Source organism: Eubalaena glacialis, chromosome 6 (genome assembly GCF_028564815.1).
Source record: "Eubalaena glacialis isolate mEubGla1 chromosome 6, mEubGla1.1.hap2.+ XY, whole genome shotgun sequence".
Taxonomy (NCBI): Eukaryota; Metazoa; Chordata; class Mammalia; order Artiodactyla; family Balaenidae; genus Eubalaena; species Eubalaena glacialis.
Window position 1 is genome coordinate 57,236,384 of NC_083721.1, and position 17,316 is coordinate 57,253,699.

The 17,316-nt window shown below is 37.9% G+C and overlaps 2 protein-coding genes across 2 annotated transcripts in view; one reads left to right on the top strand and one right to left on the bottom strand.

Annotated features, from left to right (window-relative positions):
* MORC1 (MORC family CW-type zinc finger 1) overlaps positions 1–12,745 on the bottom strand; it is a 213,858-nt gene extending 201,113 nt beyond the window's left edge. The window contains 2 exon segments of the mRNA XM_061192725.1: positions 11,870–11,889; positions 12,719–12,745. Coding sequence (XP_061048708.1) covers positions 11,870–11,889; positions 12,719–12,745 — 47 coding nt within the window.
* A 53-nt stretch (positions 12,746–12,798) lies between these two features.
* On the top strand, positions 12,799–16,939 carry C6H3orf85 (chromosome 6 C3orf85 homolog). Its single transcript, XM_061192726.1, has 3 exons — positions 12,799–12,859; positions 15,170–15,303; positions 16,850–16,939. The coding sequence occupies exons 1-3, from the start codon at positions 12,799–12,801 to the stop codon at positions 16,937–16,939; spliced, it is 285 nt and encodes a 94-aa protein (XP_061048709.1).
* Positions 16,940–17,316: the final 377 nt, after the last annotated feature.

Sequence of the window (17,316 nt, forward strand, 5' to 3'; positions counted from 1 at the left end):
CCCTCCTCCAGACAAAGCTCATTTTAGGTGCCAAAAGTTGAAGAATGATGGAAGGAAGAGAAGAAAAGGGAAAGATGAATTTCTCCTTTGGTTCTATAAATTTTAAATAACAAGAAAGTACTTTCCCTTTGGTTTTCTTGAGGTTCTTCTAGTCTATCACACAGGTGCATATTTACACCGCTCCATCAAGTAATAAACAAGGAGGCTTACAGAAATGTGGCAGTAGGTGTTGCACCAACAAAATCTTTTCTAGATGGACACATGGGATAGGCTGCCAAGACTCTGCTGTGCTTATTTCCAGATACCTGTCTTCCCAAGCCCTCCATTAGTAATTGGAAGCACAGCTCCCAGCTAGGTAGATCCAGGTTTCTAAACACTCTATGATTCAAAGGTAAACATCCAGAAAGTCATCTCCTACCACTTTTCTATCCCTACACCTTTCTTGTTACAGATTGCATAATCTTGATGAGACTGGCTAAAAGATGCATAGTTTCTGTTGCGAATAAACTGTATGATGATGATTCATTTAACTGTTAATCATGCCACTGAAAAAGGGAATTGTTTGAAAAATCAAAATTAAAAAAAAGGTGTTCTGATTGTATTCATTATATACTTTTGTTGGAAACAAGCAAATTTTACCACTCAGTTAAACATTCCTTTGTTTTTAATTAAATTTTTTATTTTTAGATCTGTAGAAGCATTCGTACTTGTAAGAAATAATACAGAGAAATCCCATGTGACCTTCACTGAGCTTCCCCCAGTGGTAATGTTTTACAAAACTATAATGCAGTGCAATATCACAACCAGGATGTTGACATTGATATATCTACTAATCCTATTCAGATTTCCTCAGTCTTATATGTACTCATTTGTGTGTGTGTGTGTGTGTGTGTGTGTGTGTAAGAGAGATGGAGAGAGGTGTATTTAGTTCTATGCAATTTTATCATGTTGTGTGTGTGTGTGTTAGTTTCAAGTGTAGGGCAAAGTGATTCAGTTATACATATACGTATATCCATTCTTTTTCAAATTCTTTTCCCGTATAGGTTATTACAGAATATTGAGTATAGTTCCCTGTGCTATACTGTAGGTCCTTGTTGATTATCTATTTTATATATAGTGGTGTGTATATGTTAATCCCAAACTCCTAATTTATCCCTCCTCCCCACCTTTCCCTTTGGTAACCATAAATTTGTTTTGGGGGACTTTCCTGGCGGTCCAGTGGTTAAGACTTCACCTTCCAATGCAGGGGGTACAGGTTTGATCCCTGGTCAGGGAGCTAAGATCCTACATGCCTCGTGGCCAAAAAACCGAAACATAAAACAGAAGAAATATTGTAACAAATTCAATAAAGACTTTAAAAATGGTCCACATCAAAAAAAAAAAATCTTTAAAAAAAATTTGTTTTCCAAGTCTGTGAGTCTGTTTCTGTTTTGTAAATCAGTTCATTTGTATCACTTATATGTGGAATCTAAGAAGATGATACAATTGTATCATGTTTATGTTCACAAATCCACCACAAGTCAAGATACAGAATAGTTCCACCACCACAAGGGTCCCTTGTATTGCCCTTTTATAACCACACCCACCCGCCTCCATCCCTAATCCCTAATAAATACTAAAACGTTCTTCATCTATAATTTTGTCATATCAAGAAGGTTATATAAATGGAATCATACAGGAAGTAACCAGTTGAGATTGGCTATTTTTACTCTTCATAATTCCCTAGAGATTCATCCAAGTTGTTGTGTCTATCGATAATTTTTATTATATTATTATTGCTGAGTAGTAATCCATGGTGTAGATGTACCTCAATGTATTTAACATTCATCTGTTAAGGACATCTGGGCTGTTTCCAGTTTTTGCCTATTACTAATAAAGCTGCTGTGAACGTTCTTATACAGGTTTCCGTAAGAACATAAGTTTTCATTTCACTGAGATAAATCCCTAGTGGTGCAGTTGCTGGGTTGTATGGTTAGTTGTACGCTCAGATTTGTAAGAAACTGCCAAACTGTTTTCCAAAGTGACTGTACCATTTTCTATCCCCACAGCGATGTGAAAGTGATCCAGTTTTTTCACCTTTTTTGTTTTGTTTTGGTACGTTTTTTAACATTACATTAGTCTGTGTGGATGGTAAAATTAGTAAATAAGTACACAGCCCATATAAGAACAGCCTGTAAAAAGTCAGTTCAAAAAGTCCAAAGGGTAAAAAGGTAGGAGTTATATAAAAAGGCCATCTCATGCAGCAGCCTCTCTGACTTGGCTCATAGGGCCTCCAGGTACGCAGCAAATGCTTCATATTCCTGGAAAGTACCCCATATGCCCTAAAGCTCTGCTCAGTCTAAATTAAAATAAATAAATCTTTTCCTTCCAAAACAGGATCATGGCCTATAAAATGCTTCAAGTGGCCCTGTGTTCAACAGTGCTTATAGGTAAGAGCCTATTTCTTTTTTTTTTACCATGTCTTTTACAACTGTTAGGTGGATTGATAACCCCTTTTGACTTTTTAAAGAAATGAACAAACATGTTTTGTTCATAGACCAATTCTAAAGCATTAGGGAAACCAAACTATTGTGTCATGCTGTGGTTTTGGACATGTTAGTGTTAATTGTATGTGTGATCATTCTATTCCTAATTATGTATTAACATGTTATTGTTGCTAAGAAGTCTATTTAACTGTTACCTCCAAAGAAGTGCTCTTTGAACAAAGAAAAATTTTCAAAGTCTTTTATAAACTGTAATACTTACATAATACAATTATGTGGAAACCTCAAGGGACTCTGAGAGTGTGAATTCATTAACCTTTTAGGCAAGCTGTAGCTCAGAGAAGTGCTGAAGAAGTCACCAAAGGCCAGATGATTTGCTGCCAAAGTGACCCAGTAACTCAGTGGCTTATATCTGAATTGAACTGAGAGGTCATTTTGTATCCAAAACTGCAAATACTTACAAAGGTGTAAATTATTTTCATGCTTAAATCTTTATAATTTATAAATACTTCTGATGAAGGTACTTAAATCAGAATAAATTTCTACTTTTATGATAAGCTTGAGACCAAAGCAAAAGAAATATGTATTTCGCTTGAGATACACACACAGATAATAGATATAGATATATATTTAGAGTATGAATCTAGATATGTGTGTACACATATATATGTGTGTATATGATTAGCCCTTTATTCCTAAGCATATGAATAATTTTAACAAAGAGTTTTAATCATCTATATTGCACTTTGCATTTAGGACATGTTTAAACAAATGATTTAGCAAACTTTAGCCAAGTTATTATTAAGCAGTTCTCATCAAGGCAAATACAGTCACACCCAGTGACAGCCCACACATCCAGCTGAAGTAAGTGAGGTTGGCTCAGTTTAAGAGCGTGTCTGAGGAGCAACTGTAAACAGAAGTCAGGGGCTGGTTATAATCCATCAGTACGATGCTTGGCCTTAACTTCTCATCCATGCAACTGACTTCAGAGTGGGTGATAGTGGATGATCGCAAGGGTAAAAGCACTACGGTTGGTCCACATTCACCTGTGAACACTGCAGAGTCAAAAATACTGGCCAAAAGGAAAATGGTTCTGTAAAGTGACTTTCACTGACTTTCTTTAAAAACAAGTTGGAATTAACTTTAACTCCAGCTGAGATGAAAATATGTCTACCTATAAAGACGACTGGTTTGACTAATTTTACTTGATTGATAAATAAATAAATAAATAAATAAATAAGTAAAATTAGGTAGTTGAAGTTCATGAACAAGTTGAGGATCAGAATCCAAGGACAGAGGGAGGTTTACACTGCTGGATTAACCCTTCAGATCTCAGGAAAGAATCCTTTACTGCTTACAGGAGGAGGGGACTGCAGTCTTTAGAACCAGATTCATTTGTTACACTAAAAACTAGTTCAACTGACATTTTCTAAATCACATAGCTCTAAAGTAGGAAATAATAGCTTGAACCAACTTTTTTCTTTCCCCACCCACTCCCCGGCTCCTTTTTCATTTAAGAATGTAGCCTATTCATCTGCACTTCCCTGGAGCCCTTCTGCTTGCCATAAGAAAACAACAATTTTTAAAAGTTCATTTTTATTATTTAAAAAAGTTTTCTCTGTTACAGATTAGTTGTCTAACAAATTACTTTTGTCTAGAACTTAATTTGAAGTAAGTAGGGAAAAGATCTCATTATCCATTTCCCTAGTGGTAATGCTGAAGCCAAAAATGATGAAGAGCCTACTCAAGTAATTAAATTTATGAGCAGAGTCCCCAAATTATTTTACTGATTTTCTCAAAATAGTAACTTATACACATTGGGGCTGATTCCCTGGTCAGACAATTAGAAGTCTAAGTGTCATGATTTGATTAAAAAACAAAACAAAAATCCTCTCTTTAGCATTTAGGTCCAGAATTGCCTTCTCCTATAGTAAGACATCAAATAGTAATATTACTATTTTAAATCTTTATTATGTGTCAGGGCCTTTCCATATGTTACCTTAGTCCAACTCTCATAATCACTCTGAAAATAGGTGTTATGAGTCTCATACAAAGAGGAAACCGAGGCTTAGAGAAGTTAAATGACCAAGCTACACAGTTGGTCAATGGTCGATGCCAGGGACTTCCCTGGTGGCGCAATGGTTAAGAATCCGCCTGCCAATGCAGGGGACACAGGTTCGAGCCCTGGTCCAGGAAGATCACACATGCCGCAGAGCAACTAAGCCTGAACGCCACAACTACTGAGCCTGTGCTCTAGAGCCCGTGAGCCACAACTACTGAGCCCGCATGCCACAACTACTGAAGCTCATGAGCCTAGAGCCTGTGCTCCACAACAAGAGAAGCCACCGCAATGAGAAGCCCGCACACCGCGATGAAGAGTAGCCTGGCTCGCTGCAACTAGAGAAAGCCCACGTGCAGCAATGAAGACCCAATGCAGCCAAAAATAAATAAATAAAATTTTTAAAAAAAGATCAATGCCAGATTTACATCTAAATTCTACATCCAGGTCTTCTGAGAACAAAACTCTTCTTTCTGCCACACAAACTGTCCCCTCTGTCACTGCAGTGCCGGGTATGGGATATGCAGGCATCAGATAGGCAGCAGAGCACACAACAAGACCTCCTCCCAAAAATGTAATATAGCCAATATGGTAGCCATTGGTTCCACAGGAAAAGTAATAGAGCCAATATGGTAGCCATTGGTTCCACAGGAAAAGTAATAGAGCCAATATGGTAGCCATTGGTCCCACAAGAAAATGTCAGAAGTTAGGGAGCTGGGTGATTTTATCTGAGAAAATAGAGCCAAACCAGGACATAATCAAGAACAGTTCCTAGTTGTACTGATTTAAAGAAAAGTTCCAAACCCAACTTGTTCCACCTCAACAGGGCACTTTTATTTTAATTTTTAATTTTTTTGAAGTATAGTTGATTTACAATGTTGTGTTAGTTTCAGGTGTATAGCAAAGTGATTCAAATTCAGATTTTTTTTCCATTATAGTTTATTACAAGATATTGAATATAGTTCCCTGTGTTATACAGTAAGTCCTTGTTGGTTATCTACATTATATGTAGTACTGTGTATCTGTTAATCCAAAACTCTTAATTCCTCTCTCCCCCTTTCCTCCTTTGGTAGCCATAAGATTGTTTTCTATGTCTGTGAATCTATTTCTGTTTTGTAAATAAGTTCACATGTATCATTTTTTAGATTCCACAAATAAGTGATATCATATGATATTTGTCTTTGTCTGACTTGCTTCACTTAGTACGATAATCTCTAGGTCCATCCATGTTGCTGCAGATGGCATTATTTCATTCTTTTTTATGGCTGAGTAATATTCCATTGTATGTATGTACCACATCTTCTTTATCCATTCATTGATGGAAACTTAGGTTTCTTCCATGTCTTGGCTATTGTATGAACATTGGGGTGCATGTATCATTTCGAATTAGAGTTTTCATCTTTTCTGGATATATGCCCAGGAGTGGGATTGCTGGATCATAGAGTAATTCTATTTTTAGTTTTTTAAGGAACCTCCATACTGTTCTCCATAGTGGCTGCACCAATTTACATTCCCGCCAACAGTGTAGGAGGGTTCCCTTTTCTCCACACCCTCTGCAGCATTTGTTATTTGTAGACATTTTAATGATGGCTATTCTAACTGGTGTGAGGTGATACCTCATTGTAGCTTTGATGTGCATTTCTCTAATAATTAGCAATGTTGAGCATCTTTTCACGTGCCTGTCGGCCATCTCTATGTATTCTTTGGAGAAATATCTATTTAGGTATTCTGTCCATTTTTTGATTGGGTTGTTTGTTTGGTTGATATTGAGTTGTATGAGCTGTTTGTATATTTTGGAAATTAAGCCCTTGTTGGTTGCATTGTTTGCAAATATTTTCTCCCAATCCGTAGGTTAACTTTTCATTTTGTTTATGGTTTCCTTTGCTATGCAAAAGGTTTTAAGTTTAATTAGGTCTCATTTGTTTATTTTTGCTTTTATTTCTTTTGCCTTGGGAGACTGACCAAGAAAACATTGCTATGATTTATGTCAGAGAATGTCTTGCCTATGTTCTCTTCTAGGAGTTTTATGGTGTCATGTCTTATATTTAAGTATTTAAACCATTTTGAGATTATTTTTTGTGTATGGTATGAGGGAATGTACTAACTTCATTGATTTACATGTGGCTATCCAGCTTTCCCAACACCCCTTGCTGAAGAGACTGTCTTTTTTCCACTGTATATTCCTGCCTCCTTTGTCGAAGATTAATTGACAAGGTGTGTGGGTTTATTTCTGGGCTCTCTATTCTCATATGTCTGTTTTTATGCCAATACCATGCTGTTTTGATTACCATAGCTTTGTAGTATTGTAACAGGGCACTTTTAAAAATGAAACAGCCCTATTTCTCATAAAGAGGAAATATGGACAATGCACATATTTGGAAAGTGCTTCACTGAGTAAGTAAAGCAGTCCTTGGGGTTGACCCATCCATGAAACAATTTGAGGGTTCATGCCCATATTGTTGGCTTATGGTCAGATCTATCCATAAAGTACAAGTATGCCTTCTGGTTTTAGACAGGGGAAGAAATAAACTGCCTTTGGCCTGTTTCTCTAGCATAGTTCCAGCTCTTGTTTTTCAAACCAGAGTTAGTAACCATGTCCTATTTGTCTTGAAAGGTTTTTTTGTTTGTTTTTGTTTGTTTGTTTGTTTTTGACAAGAGCTTTTAAGCTCATATTTTCTTCCCCACAACATTGTCAGCACCTCCGATCCTTCCCTTTGCCTTCTTCTCTGCATAGAAGGAATGGACCTTCTCAGTCATCACTGCAGCCCTCCACTTCCTTGGAGAGCCTGTATTCCCTGATATAGTTTTAGTTTATTATATAAGATTTTGTTTTTGGGACTTCCCTGGTGGAGCAGTGGATAGGACTCCGCGCTCCCAAGGCAGGGGAGCCGGGTTCGATCCCTGATCGGGGAACTAGATGCCACATGCATGCCGCGACTAAGAGTTTGCATGCCACAGCTAAGGAGCCCACCCGCCGCAACTACGACCTGACGCAACCAAATAAAAAAAAAAAGAACTCAATTTTGAAAGGTATTACCTAACCAGATGGGAACTATATTTAAAAAAAAAAAAAAAAGATTATGTTCTTAATTTTACCTACTCACTTTGGCTTAAGATTGATTGATGCTCTCAAAGAGGTGGGTAGTGAGAGTAAACTGGAAAATAACTTGGTGGGAGAACAAAATGCCACTGCCTGTGACTAGTTCATTGAGCACTCTTGATGTTGTAGAAAAACTGTTTTCCTACCCACGTGCCACCATTGGTCATGGCTCTAGGGTTGGGAATCCCATCCACACACACATAGGCAGTGACACAGAAGGAGTCACCATTGACTGAATCATATAAAATGCTGCCTTTTGTGAGTCACAGATGTCTCTGTCCACAAAATTCAGAGCTAATAAAAGACCTGCCAGCGTCAAAACTATGCCCCAGGAAATTACGTGGCCATGCGTATGAGCACGTATGTGGGTGTATGTTAGTGCACTGAGAGCGGGTTAAAACAGATTGAAGTTAAACTCAGGTAATACCAGTTTCTGTTTGCTTTTCAAAGTACTCGACACATTGGCAATGGTAACGTCAATAAAGCCGAAGTCCCCGAGTTAAAAGTTCAGTTTCAAAGTGTTTTATTAACAGACAGTTTAATAAAATCATGGGGATTTGTAAGCTGGTCCTGTAGTTCAGCACCTCTTTTTTTCCAGTTCGCTTCCATCAACCCTCTTTGTTTTCTGCCTATATTTCCCCTATTTGCCCTGCCCCTTTCCCCATGGTTTTTCACCTTTTGTAACCTTTGTAACCTCCCTTCTTCCATCTCTCCTTCCTTTGATTTCTTTTCTTGATTTCTCTGTTCTCCTTCATCCTTTTTTTTTCTTCTTCACAGTTTTTCTCTCACAATCCAAATTTCTCCTCTCTCTCTCTCTCAACTTTATGTGAATTGCAGCCAAGTGAGAGAATCCATTATACTAAAATACAACTCTTCAATCTTCTGCCACAAAGTTTTGGGTCAGTGACTAAAGTTTAGAGTGGGAAGGAAAAAAAGTAATAATTTCATTATCTGTAAAGAAAATTCTTTACAACGCAGAGAATATTCAAGTCCAAAAAATACGAACCTAAACATGTGTATTTTAATCTCTCACAAAATTATAAAATTTCTCCTACAATTAGAGAGATCTTTGAAAATTTTATATTTCCAAGACATCTGTATATCCTTTTCTCCCCATCCTTTTTTGTACTTAATTACTAGTGACCATTTATACTTTATTTTAGTACTTAATTTATAAGCACACATAAATGCCTGGGCACTTATTTCATCTTTTTTTAAAGACATAAACATTTTAAGGACAGGGACGGAGACTCAGTCCAACAAAATAGTAAATAATAAATATTATTCTTTACTTGCTTATACTGAGTGCTAAGTGCTTTACTTACAGAATCCCATTCCTAAGTATTTTTGAGCTTGTGGCAGGACTGTACTGCTAATCTCCATCTCCAGTACAAACTTCAGTATCACCCAGCACCTAAGGGAAATAGCTAGATGAGGACCTATCCTGTGAATCTGCCAGACTTTTAGTGTCTTTTGTCCTCATCGAATCCTTCATAGACATTGAAGGTTACATGAGGGAAGGAGTTTACAGTTGCAGCCATCCAGGGATGACAAGCTCCTGCTAGCTGAGTGCCCTGGTCTATGCTCTTTTTTTAATTTTTTTTTCCCTGTTTCTTAGTGAGGCTCTGTGACAACACACCTGTTGGATTCTCTGACACCTTCTGACACACAACACTCCCCTTCTGAGTCCTGGTTTTGATCAAGTTGAGAAATAAACCAGAGTTGATTATGTAAAGCAACCCATTTCCTTTATCACTGAGAGGCTAACTAGGAAAATGTAGCATAGTATAAGTACGTACAGGGCCAGGTGACGGGACCCCAGAATTGGGCGAATTTCATACACGATTTCAGGTTGCAGAACCAGAACAGCAAGTTCTGAGAAAGGGCAGCTCACTCTCAAGAAGAAAAAGGAAGAATGAGCTGGACATGCCAAGTTATGTCTCTTGGATTTACCAAGAGGGAGCTCTAAATGAGACCCCTCTGCATGGGAGAAAAAGGAATCTGCCATCAGACTCTGTCCTTTCATTCTGCGTCTTAAGTTGCACATCAGGCTTTCTGATCTTTTCAGTGTATAGGTTCCTACCACAAGTAGGAACAGTTATGAGTATAGTATATAGACCATTTCACGGTCATGAGCATAGTATATAGACTATTCAGTCATTTCTCCATTATCAAATTTAAAGACTCTTTTTCAACCTCCCCTGGGCGATGGCAATATAGGAAGTCTTTCCACTTCTAATTATATAGCTTCCCTTACTTCCACACTGCCTATCAGCCCGTGATGGGCACCCATCTCTTTGTGCCTAATGGGAATACATTTTTATTTGTTTTGCTTTAATTATTGGCCAGGTCTATTTTGACTTCCCTTTCACTTATTTCTGTCTGTCTCAGTTCGGACAGAAATAAGCCTCAGCATGTAAATTCCTTGACAGTAGTAGGGGCTGTGCCCACTTAGCATATTCTGTATGCTTCCAAATATATAATACCATACAGAGAAAGAAATTTTTAGTTAAGGACCTATTTGTTATGAATATATTCCAGTTCAAAATATTAGAGCTGAAAGAGATCATATGATCCAGCCTTGTTTTACAGAGCATAAAATGGAGATGCAGGAGTAAGAAGTGACTCTGGATCTCTGATCCTTCTGGGCTTGCATGGGGAGAGCTGTGATCTCAAACCTCTCCACACTCTTAAGTGTCTGTCTTATTTCTGCCATACAGACTTTTCTGCAGAGGATATTCCAGAAATGTTTAGATAATAGGATGAAGCTTGACAGGTCCTATTAATACTGACTGTGATACAGCATGAAAGCAAGGAGGGTATGTAGGGATTTGGAAAGGAAGAGAGGAAGATTTTTTTTACAGCTTATGATTATTAAGTTTAAAACTAACCTGGCTGATACTGTCTACATTAAAACACACACACACACACACACACACACACACCATATTTAAAAACCGAAAGAATAATAAAACTCAGGGTTCAGTTTCAATCCCCAGCAGTATTATCTAGGCTTACAAACACAAAACTCTGATCTTGCTCTCACTAACTTTCAAGGTTGATCAGGCAGAGTGAAAAAGGGAGGGGAAATTTCTCAAGCAGAGAGGATAATAGCATGCCCTTCTATATTACTTCCATTTTATTTCCAGCCCTGCCACTGACTTACTATGTGACCTTGAGTGAGTCATTTCATCTCCGTGTATCAATTTTCTCATTTGTGAAGTAGGATAATAAATACTGCTTTCTGTCTCTCTCATGGGTGATGTTATTATCACCACCAATTAATATTTATTGGGTGCCTGTTGGGCACATAATGCTGAGGTAGGAACTTTGTTCTGGGAGGTGGGGGGAAGAAGAGATGGAACATTTTCCATGAGCAAAGAGATGGAAGATTTACAAAGACAGAATTATTAGAGCTTAAAATAGCTATGGCTTATATTTTAAAGCATGCCTCTCTGCCAAGATTTATGAATAGCATTTTTTTCTTAGTTATTGTACAATGCACCAGGATAATTATGGTACAGAATATTGGTTTTACTTTTGGGTGATTCCAAGTAGCACTATTTTAAGAAATTACTGTAATTGCTTATGTGGCTGTAAATTATATTCTAAACATAGTTTTTTTTAGAAATATTTATTAGATATTGACGGTATTGGGTATACTTGCCTAGCCACTACCTTTGTTTCCCATTTTTTAACAGAAAAAATCTACATTAGGGGTTTCCCTGGTGGCGCAGTGGTTGAGAATCTGCCTGCTAATGCAGGGGACACGGGTTCGAGCCCTGGTCTGGAGGATCCCACATGCCACGGAGCAACTAAGCCCGTGAGCCACAATTACTGAGCCTGCGCGTCTGGAGCCTGTGCTCCGCAACAAGAGAGGCCGCGATAGTGAGAGGCGCGCGCACCGCGATGAAGAGTGGCCCCCGCTCGCCGCAACTAGAGAAAGCCCTCGCACAGAAACGAAGACCCAACACAGCCATAAATAAATAAATAAATAAATTTTAAAAAAAGACTTTAAAAAAAAAAATCTACATTAAACATGTAACACTGTAACTAACACATTTTCTTCAAAAAGAATGAAGAGAAATTTGAAAAGTCACCTATTAACACATCCCAGGTAAAACCAAAATTTTGATGCTGGTTCATCCACAGAAATCAGCCCAAATGAATGAGAGTTTCCTGTTCTCTCCAAATCAATCCTGTCTTCCCATTCCTGCTGTCACTTACCTGATTCTGGTCCTACTAATCTCTCATCTGGACTATTCGAAGAGCATCCGACTTTGTATCTCTCACTCTGCTCTCTTCTTTTTACCACCTGCCCTCCACAACACTGACAAAGGACTTTGCAAAGGTTAATCTGTGAATAGATAAACAAAATGTTGGCATCACATACACAATATTATTCAGCCTTAGAAAGGAATGAATTGCTGTCCTATGCTACAACATGTGTAAACCTTGAAGACGTTATGCTAAGTGAAGTAAGTCAGACACAAAAGGACAAAGGTTGCATGGCTCCTCTTACTTGTGGTACCTAGAATAAGCAAATTCGTAGAGACAGAAAGTAAATGGTGGTTACAAGGGCCTGGGGGAGGGGGTAATGGGAGTTATTGTTTAAAGGGTACAGAATTTCTACTGGGGATGATGAAGTCTGGAGATAGTGGTGATGGTTGCACAGCACTGTGAATATATTTGATGCCACTGAATTGTACAATAAAAAATGGTTCAGAGAAGCAAGAAGAACTACAATCCTGCAGCCTGTGGAACAAAAACCACATTCATAGAAAGATAGACAAGATGAAAAGGCAGAGGGCTATGTACCAGATGAAGGAACAAGATAAAACCCCAGAAAAATGGTTCCAATGGTAAGTTTTATGTTACGTATATTTTATCACAATAAAATAACAATTTTAAAAGTATATCTATGCTGTCATTTTTCCTGTTCAGAAATGATAATTATTTATAAAGTCCAAACTCCTTGGTATGATGGCAATAATCCTTCCGAATGGAGCTCCAGCTTATCTTTCCAACATTATCTCTGACACATCTACACCACAAACAACCCTACCTTTCAATCACATTGGCAAAGCGAGGGTCACTGAACATGTGCCTTACTCTGCTCCTCTGTTCCTCGGCTCTCCAAGCTTCTTCAGCCTGACATGTATGCTCTTTGCTTCCACTCCCTTCCGCCTGGCTGTGGAAACTTTACATCCTTCGAAGGTTAACTCAAAACCAACTTCTCTGTGAGGTCTTCCTGCCAATATTGGAATTAATCACTCCCCTTCAGATATCTAGTCACAATATATCTTTTTATAATTATTTTAAAACTCTGAATATAATGTGAGTTCCTTAGTGGCAAGGATTATTTATTGTTTGTCTTTCCATGCAATGATGATTATCAGAGTAGGAACTAGGGTGAGGCAAGTGGAGGTCTTACGGCACAAAATTTGTATAACGTTAAGAGTTCATTCCTTCTTTTTTGTATTTTTTTTTTTTAAAGGAACTCCTTTATTTATTTATTTTTGGATGTGTTGGGTCTTCGTTTCTGTGCGAGGGCTTTCTCTAGTTGCGGCGAGCGGGGGCCACTCTTCATCGCAGTGCGCGGGCCTCTCACTATCGCTGCCTCTCTTGCTGGGGAGCACAGGCTCCAGACGCGCAGGCTCAGTAGTTGTGGCTCACGGGTCCAGTTGCTCCGCGGCACGTGGGATCTTCCCAGACCAGGGCTCGAACCCGTGTCCCCTGCATTGGCAGGCAGATTCTCAACCACTGCGCCACCAGGGAAGCCCGAGGCTATCATTTTCAATATCTGTTTAGAACTAGAGCTTACTAGATTGACAAATTAAACTAGAAATAATAGAGCTGATAACTAGAATGCTGCTTAGAGCTCAAGGCCAAGCTTGGGAAAGCATGAGATCATAAGGAATGTGTAAAGAATGATTATTTCCTTTTTTCTGTAAATACAAAATATTTTTATAATTATTGTTACTGTTATCTGGCCCTAAGCATTCCTCTCTCTTAGTAATAATATAGTGCAGTGGCTCTGAAGAGAATTCCATCTCCCCTTCCCACTAGCTCTGTAGCCTTGAACATATTATGTAACTTTTCTGTGCCTTAGTTTCCTTGTCTACATAATAAAGTAGACAGTACCACTTCTTAGGTTTGTTGTGAGTATTAAATAAGGTAATTCAGGTAAAACATTCAGCATAATGCTCAATAAATGTTAACTAATTTTATTTATTTATTTATTTAAAACTCTAATCCAGCCACCTCTAACCATTGTTTTCAGACATTGGTCTTTAGATTCCTAATGTCATACCTTTGTTCACATCATTCTTTCAGCTTCAAATTAAAAGACTTGCCCCTTCTCCCATTATGCTAAATATATTCTTTTCTTCAAGGAATAGGCTAAGCAATTTCCCTGACCATGAAAATGTCTGCTTGTGCTCCAGTGCTCCAATGCTTCATATCAACACCTTCTCCTAAGCTCCCTTAGCACAATCAAATCCTGTGTTGCCTTGTTTTATTTTGTATCTTGGACCCTCCATCCCCTCTCCTATAGAAGGGAGGTTTCATATCTTACAGCAAACTCACTGTAACCCTGATCTATAGAGATTATTGGTCAATGAAGGCTTGTTGATGATGAAGATGTAGAGTGTCTAATGTAACATTACTTACAATTTGATTCTTAATAAATGCTTCTTTATCACAAGCAATGAACAGATTATATTATCATGAATAAGTCAGGAGTATGTTCTTCCTTTATATTGATTCAAGTTACAACTCTGAACATGATTGCAGTTTTTTTAAGAATGAAAGCACAATATAGACTGTTAAAATTTCAAGATCCTAAAGAAGTATGGGTTTTAAAAATTAGTTTTTTCTTAATTCTAGAGTGGGAAGAAGATAGAAAATGCAAGCCTGTTTGATTTAAAGAAGGCTCTATCAATGTTAACAATTTTAACTACAGTGTCAGATTTGGGTCAGTCTACTTCAAAATGAAAGATATGTTCTATTTTGGAAGGCTAGGAAAGCAAGAATAAGATCGTAGACTTCCAGGTTTGAACCAAGTGGTTTATATCTATTAATGTATCCAATCCTTATAGTAAGGCTGTTATTGTCTTACTGTGTTATTATTGTTTTTATTATTATTGTACCCTTTACAGACAAGAAATATAGAGCTCAGAGAAACTAAGCAACTTGCCTAAAAAAGTGACAGAGCTGAAATTTGAATATAAGTCTGCAGGCTCCCATGCGTGAACAGAAACACTGAAAATCTTCTCCACCACCACACAGCACTGGTTTTCATGCTGTACGATATGCAGGTCACATAGGGTTGTGACAGTACAATGATGCCAAAGGACTGAGGAGCAGCCTTCTCCCACAGGGCATAGCTTTTCCAGAGTTTCCTTCTCAGTTGTCCATCCTCCCAAAGACCACAGCTGCTTTAAAAGGACACAGTTTCTTTAAGAGGAAACACTGAAATGTAAAACATTGCCTTAAGAGATGCTGTGCTTTTGGACTCAATTACAGGAGCGTTGGGAGCACCATTTTTATTGGAGGACCCATCAAACCAGTTCCTACATCTCAAAAGACACATATATTTTCAGGATTACTGGAACCCAGATCACAGTCTGAATACATGGGGAAACACACTGGCTGATCAGGTATTTGCATTAGAAACAAATGGCCTTTTACCATCTCTCTTTTTACTTTATTTTATTTTTTTTAATTTAATTTTTTTATTTTTTAAACTTTTTATTTTATATTGGAGTACAGTTGATTAACAATGTTGTGTTAGTTTCAGGTGTACAACAGAGTGATTCAGTTATACATACTCACCATCTCTCTTTTTAAATAGGCATGGCTTTAGCTGGCATTAACATACCACCAGCCCAATTCCTATTTTTTCTCTCTAGCTGCCCTGAGCTACACCTGCTCTTCCCTCCCCATGAAGTGGCTTTCGTCTGGTAAATTCCACCTCCTCTTTCAAGATTAAGATCAAATGTCCCTCCTTTCTGAAGCTTTTTCCTTCTTCCCAGGAAGGCATTTGTCCTTCCTTTTTCTCTCCCCTTTGCAGGCTGTTCACATGTGAATAGCTCTCAAATGTCACCCTGGAATTATTTGTCTTGTGTACCCAATCTCCCTAGCTAGACTACAAAGGTAAGGTGCTTGTCTTATCCATCAAGGTCATTATTCTCAAGTTTCAGTGAATTAATTATTACACGTTTGGGTAGGCAGATGGATGGATCATGATCACATTTCAGTTCCCCCTTACCTGTTCAGTAACTAATTTTCCTCCATGATAATTATCTAAGCCTTTAATGTCATTCCTTCATTTGCTTGCTTCTTGTACATTTTCCTATTTACTTATATTCTCACCCCAAGAGAAATAAAGAAGAAACTTCATTAGCCAGTTTTATTTCATGCTTACCTTTTTGATGGAAGATGACATTGAAACTCCGGGTCAAATGAAATTGCTGAATTATCTGAGAATTTCAATTATTCATGATTTCCCTCTACAATTTAGCAACTTAGAAAACAAAAATGTACAATTAATAAATTAATTAATTCCTTCACTTATTTTTTTTTTCTTTCTTTTCACCTGTATCAGGCTCTCACTATCACCAGGCATGAGGGTTGTATAATGTCATAAAGAAATTGAAGTCCTTGTTCTTCTGGGGCCTGGGTCCTATCCTTATTCTGCTTGGCTGGGTTTTAGCTCATCCACTAGGATCAGTTTCTGCTTAGCATTTGTTGATGAAAACCACCAGCTTGAATAATGCATTTAGTTTTATACCTGTTTTTCTCCAACAGGCATCATGTAGAAGTATTAAAACAAGACATTTGTTTATTCGGCAAATTAAATAATTACATAAGCTGGTAGACTGTGTCTTCTTTACGGAATATTGAAATTTTCAAGTACACTCCTGCCTATAATTGTAGACCATTGTTGTAATCAACTGACAGATATCATAATGTAACAAGACCCTACTACATTTGTTCATACTGTGGCCCCGCACATACTGCAAAACATTTGAGCACTGAAGTAAACAGGTCACTAAAAGTGTGAAAACCAAACCTTACTCGGTATTATTCTTCCACTGTATTTCTCTCAGTCTTTTGAGAATACCTGCATGATAATCAGAATAATTGATGCAACATGTGTTCTAAATACTCAGAGATCGTGACTTGAGTTTCCTTTTGTTGCAGGCTCATGAAACATGGACTGCTTTGAAAACAACAGCACAGTATTATCTGAATGTGAATACTTTCACCCTTGACACGTCCACTGCCCAGTAAATGTGCTTTGCTGGTTAAACCAGGATAGCAAGAATAGAGGGAGCCAAAAAGTGGCGATGTACCCAAACAACCAGCTTTGGAGACCTGAGGGCAAATCCATACCGTCTACTAGGTTATTTATTATGTCTGCCTCATGGAGCTGTTGAAAGGAGTAAATATGAAAATCCACATATAGACCTAGAATTAGAAGTTCTCAATAAATGGTAGCTCTTAAAATGAGAACTAAAATAGAGACTGTAGTAATAACATTTACCAAAAAGGGGCTTTCATGGGAAAAGGAACTATAAAACAAAACAGCAGTGTCATTAAAACTGTCTGTCTGGACTTCCCTGGTGGTGCAGTGGTTAAGAATCTGCCTGCCAATGCAGGGGACATGG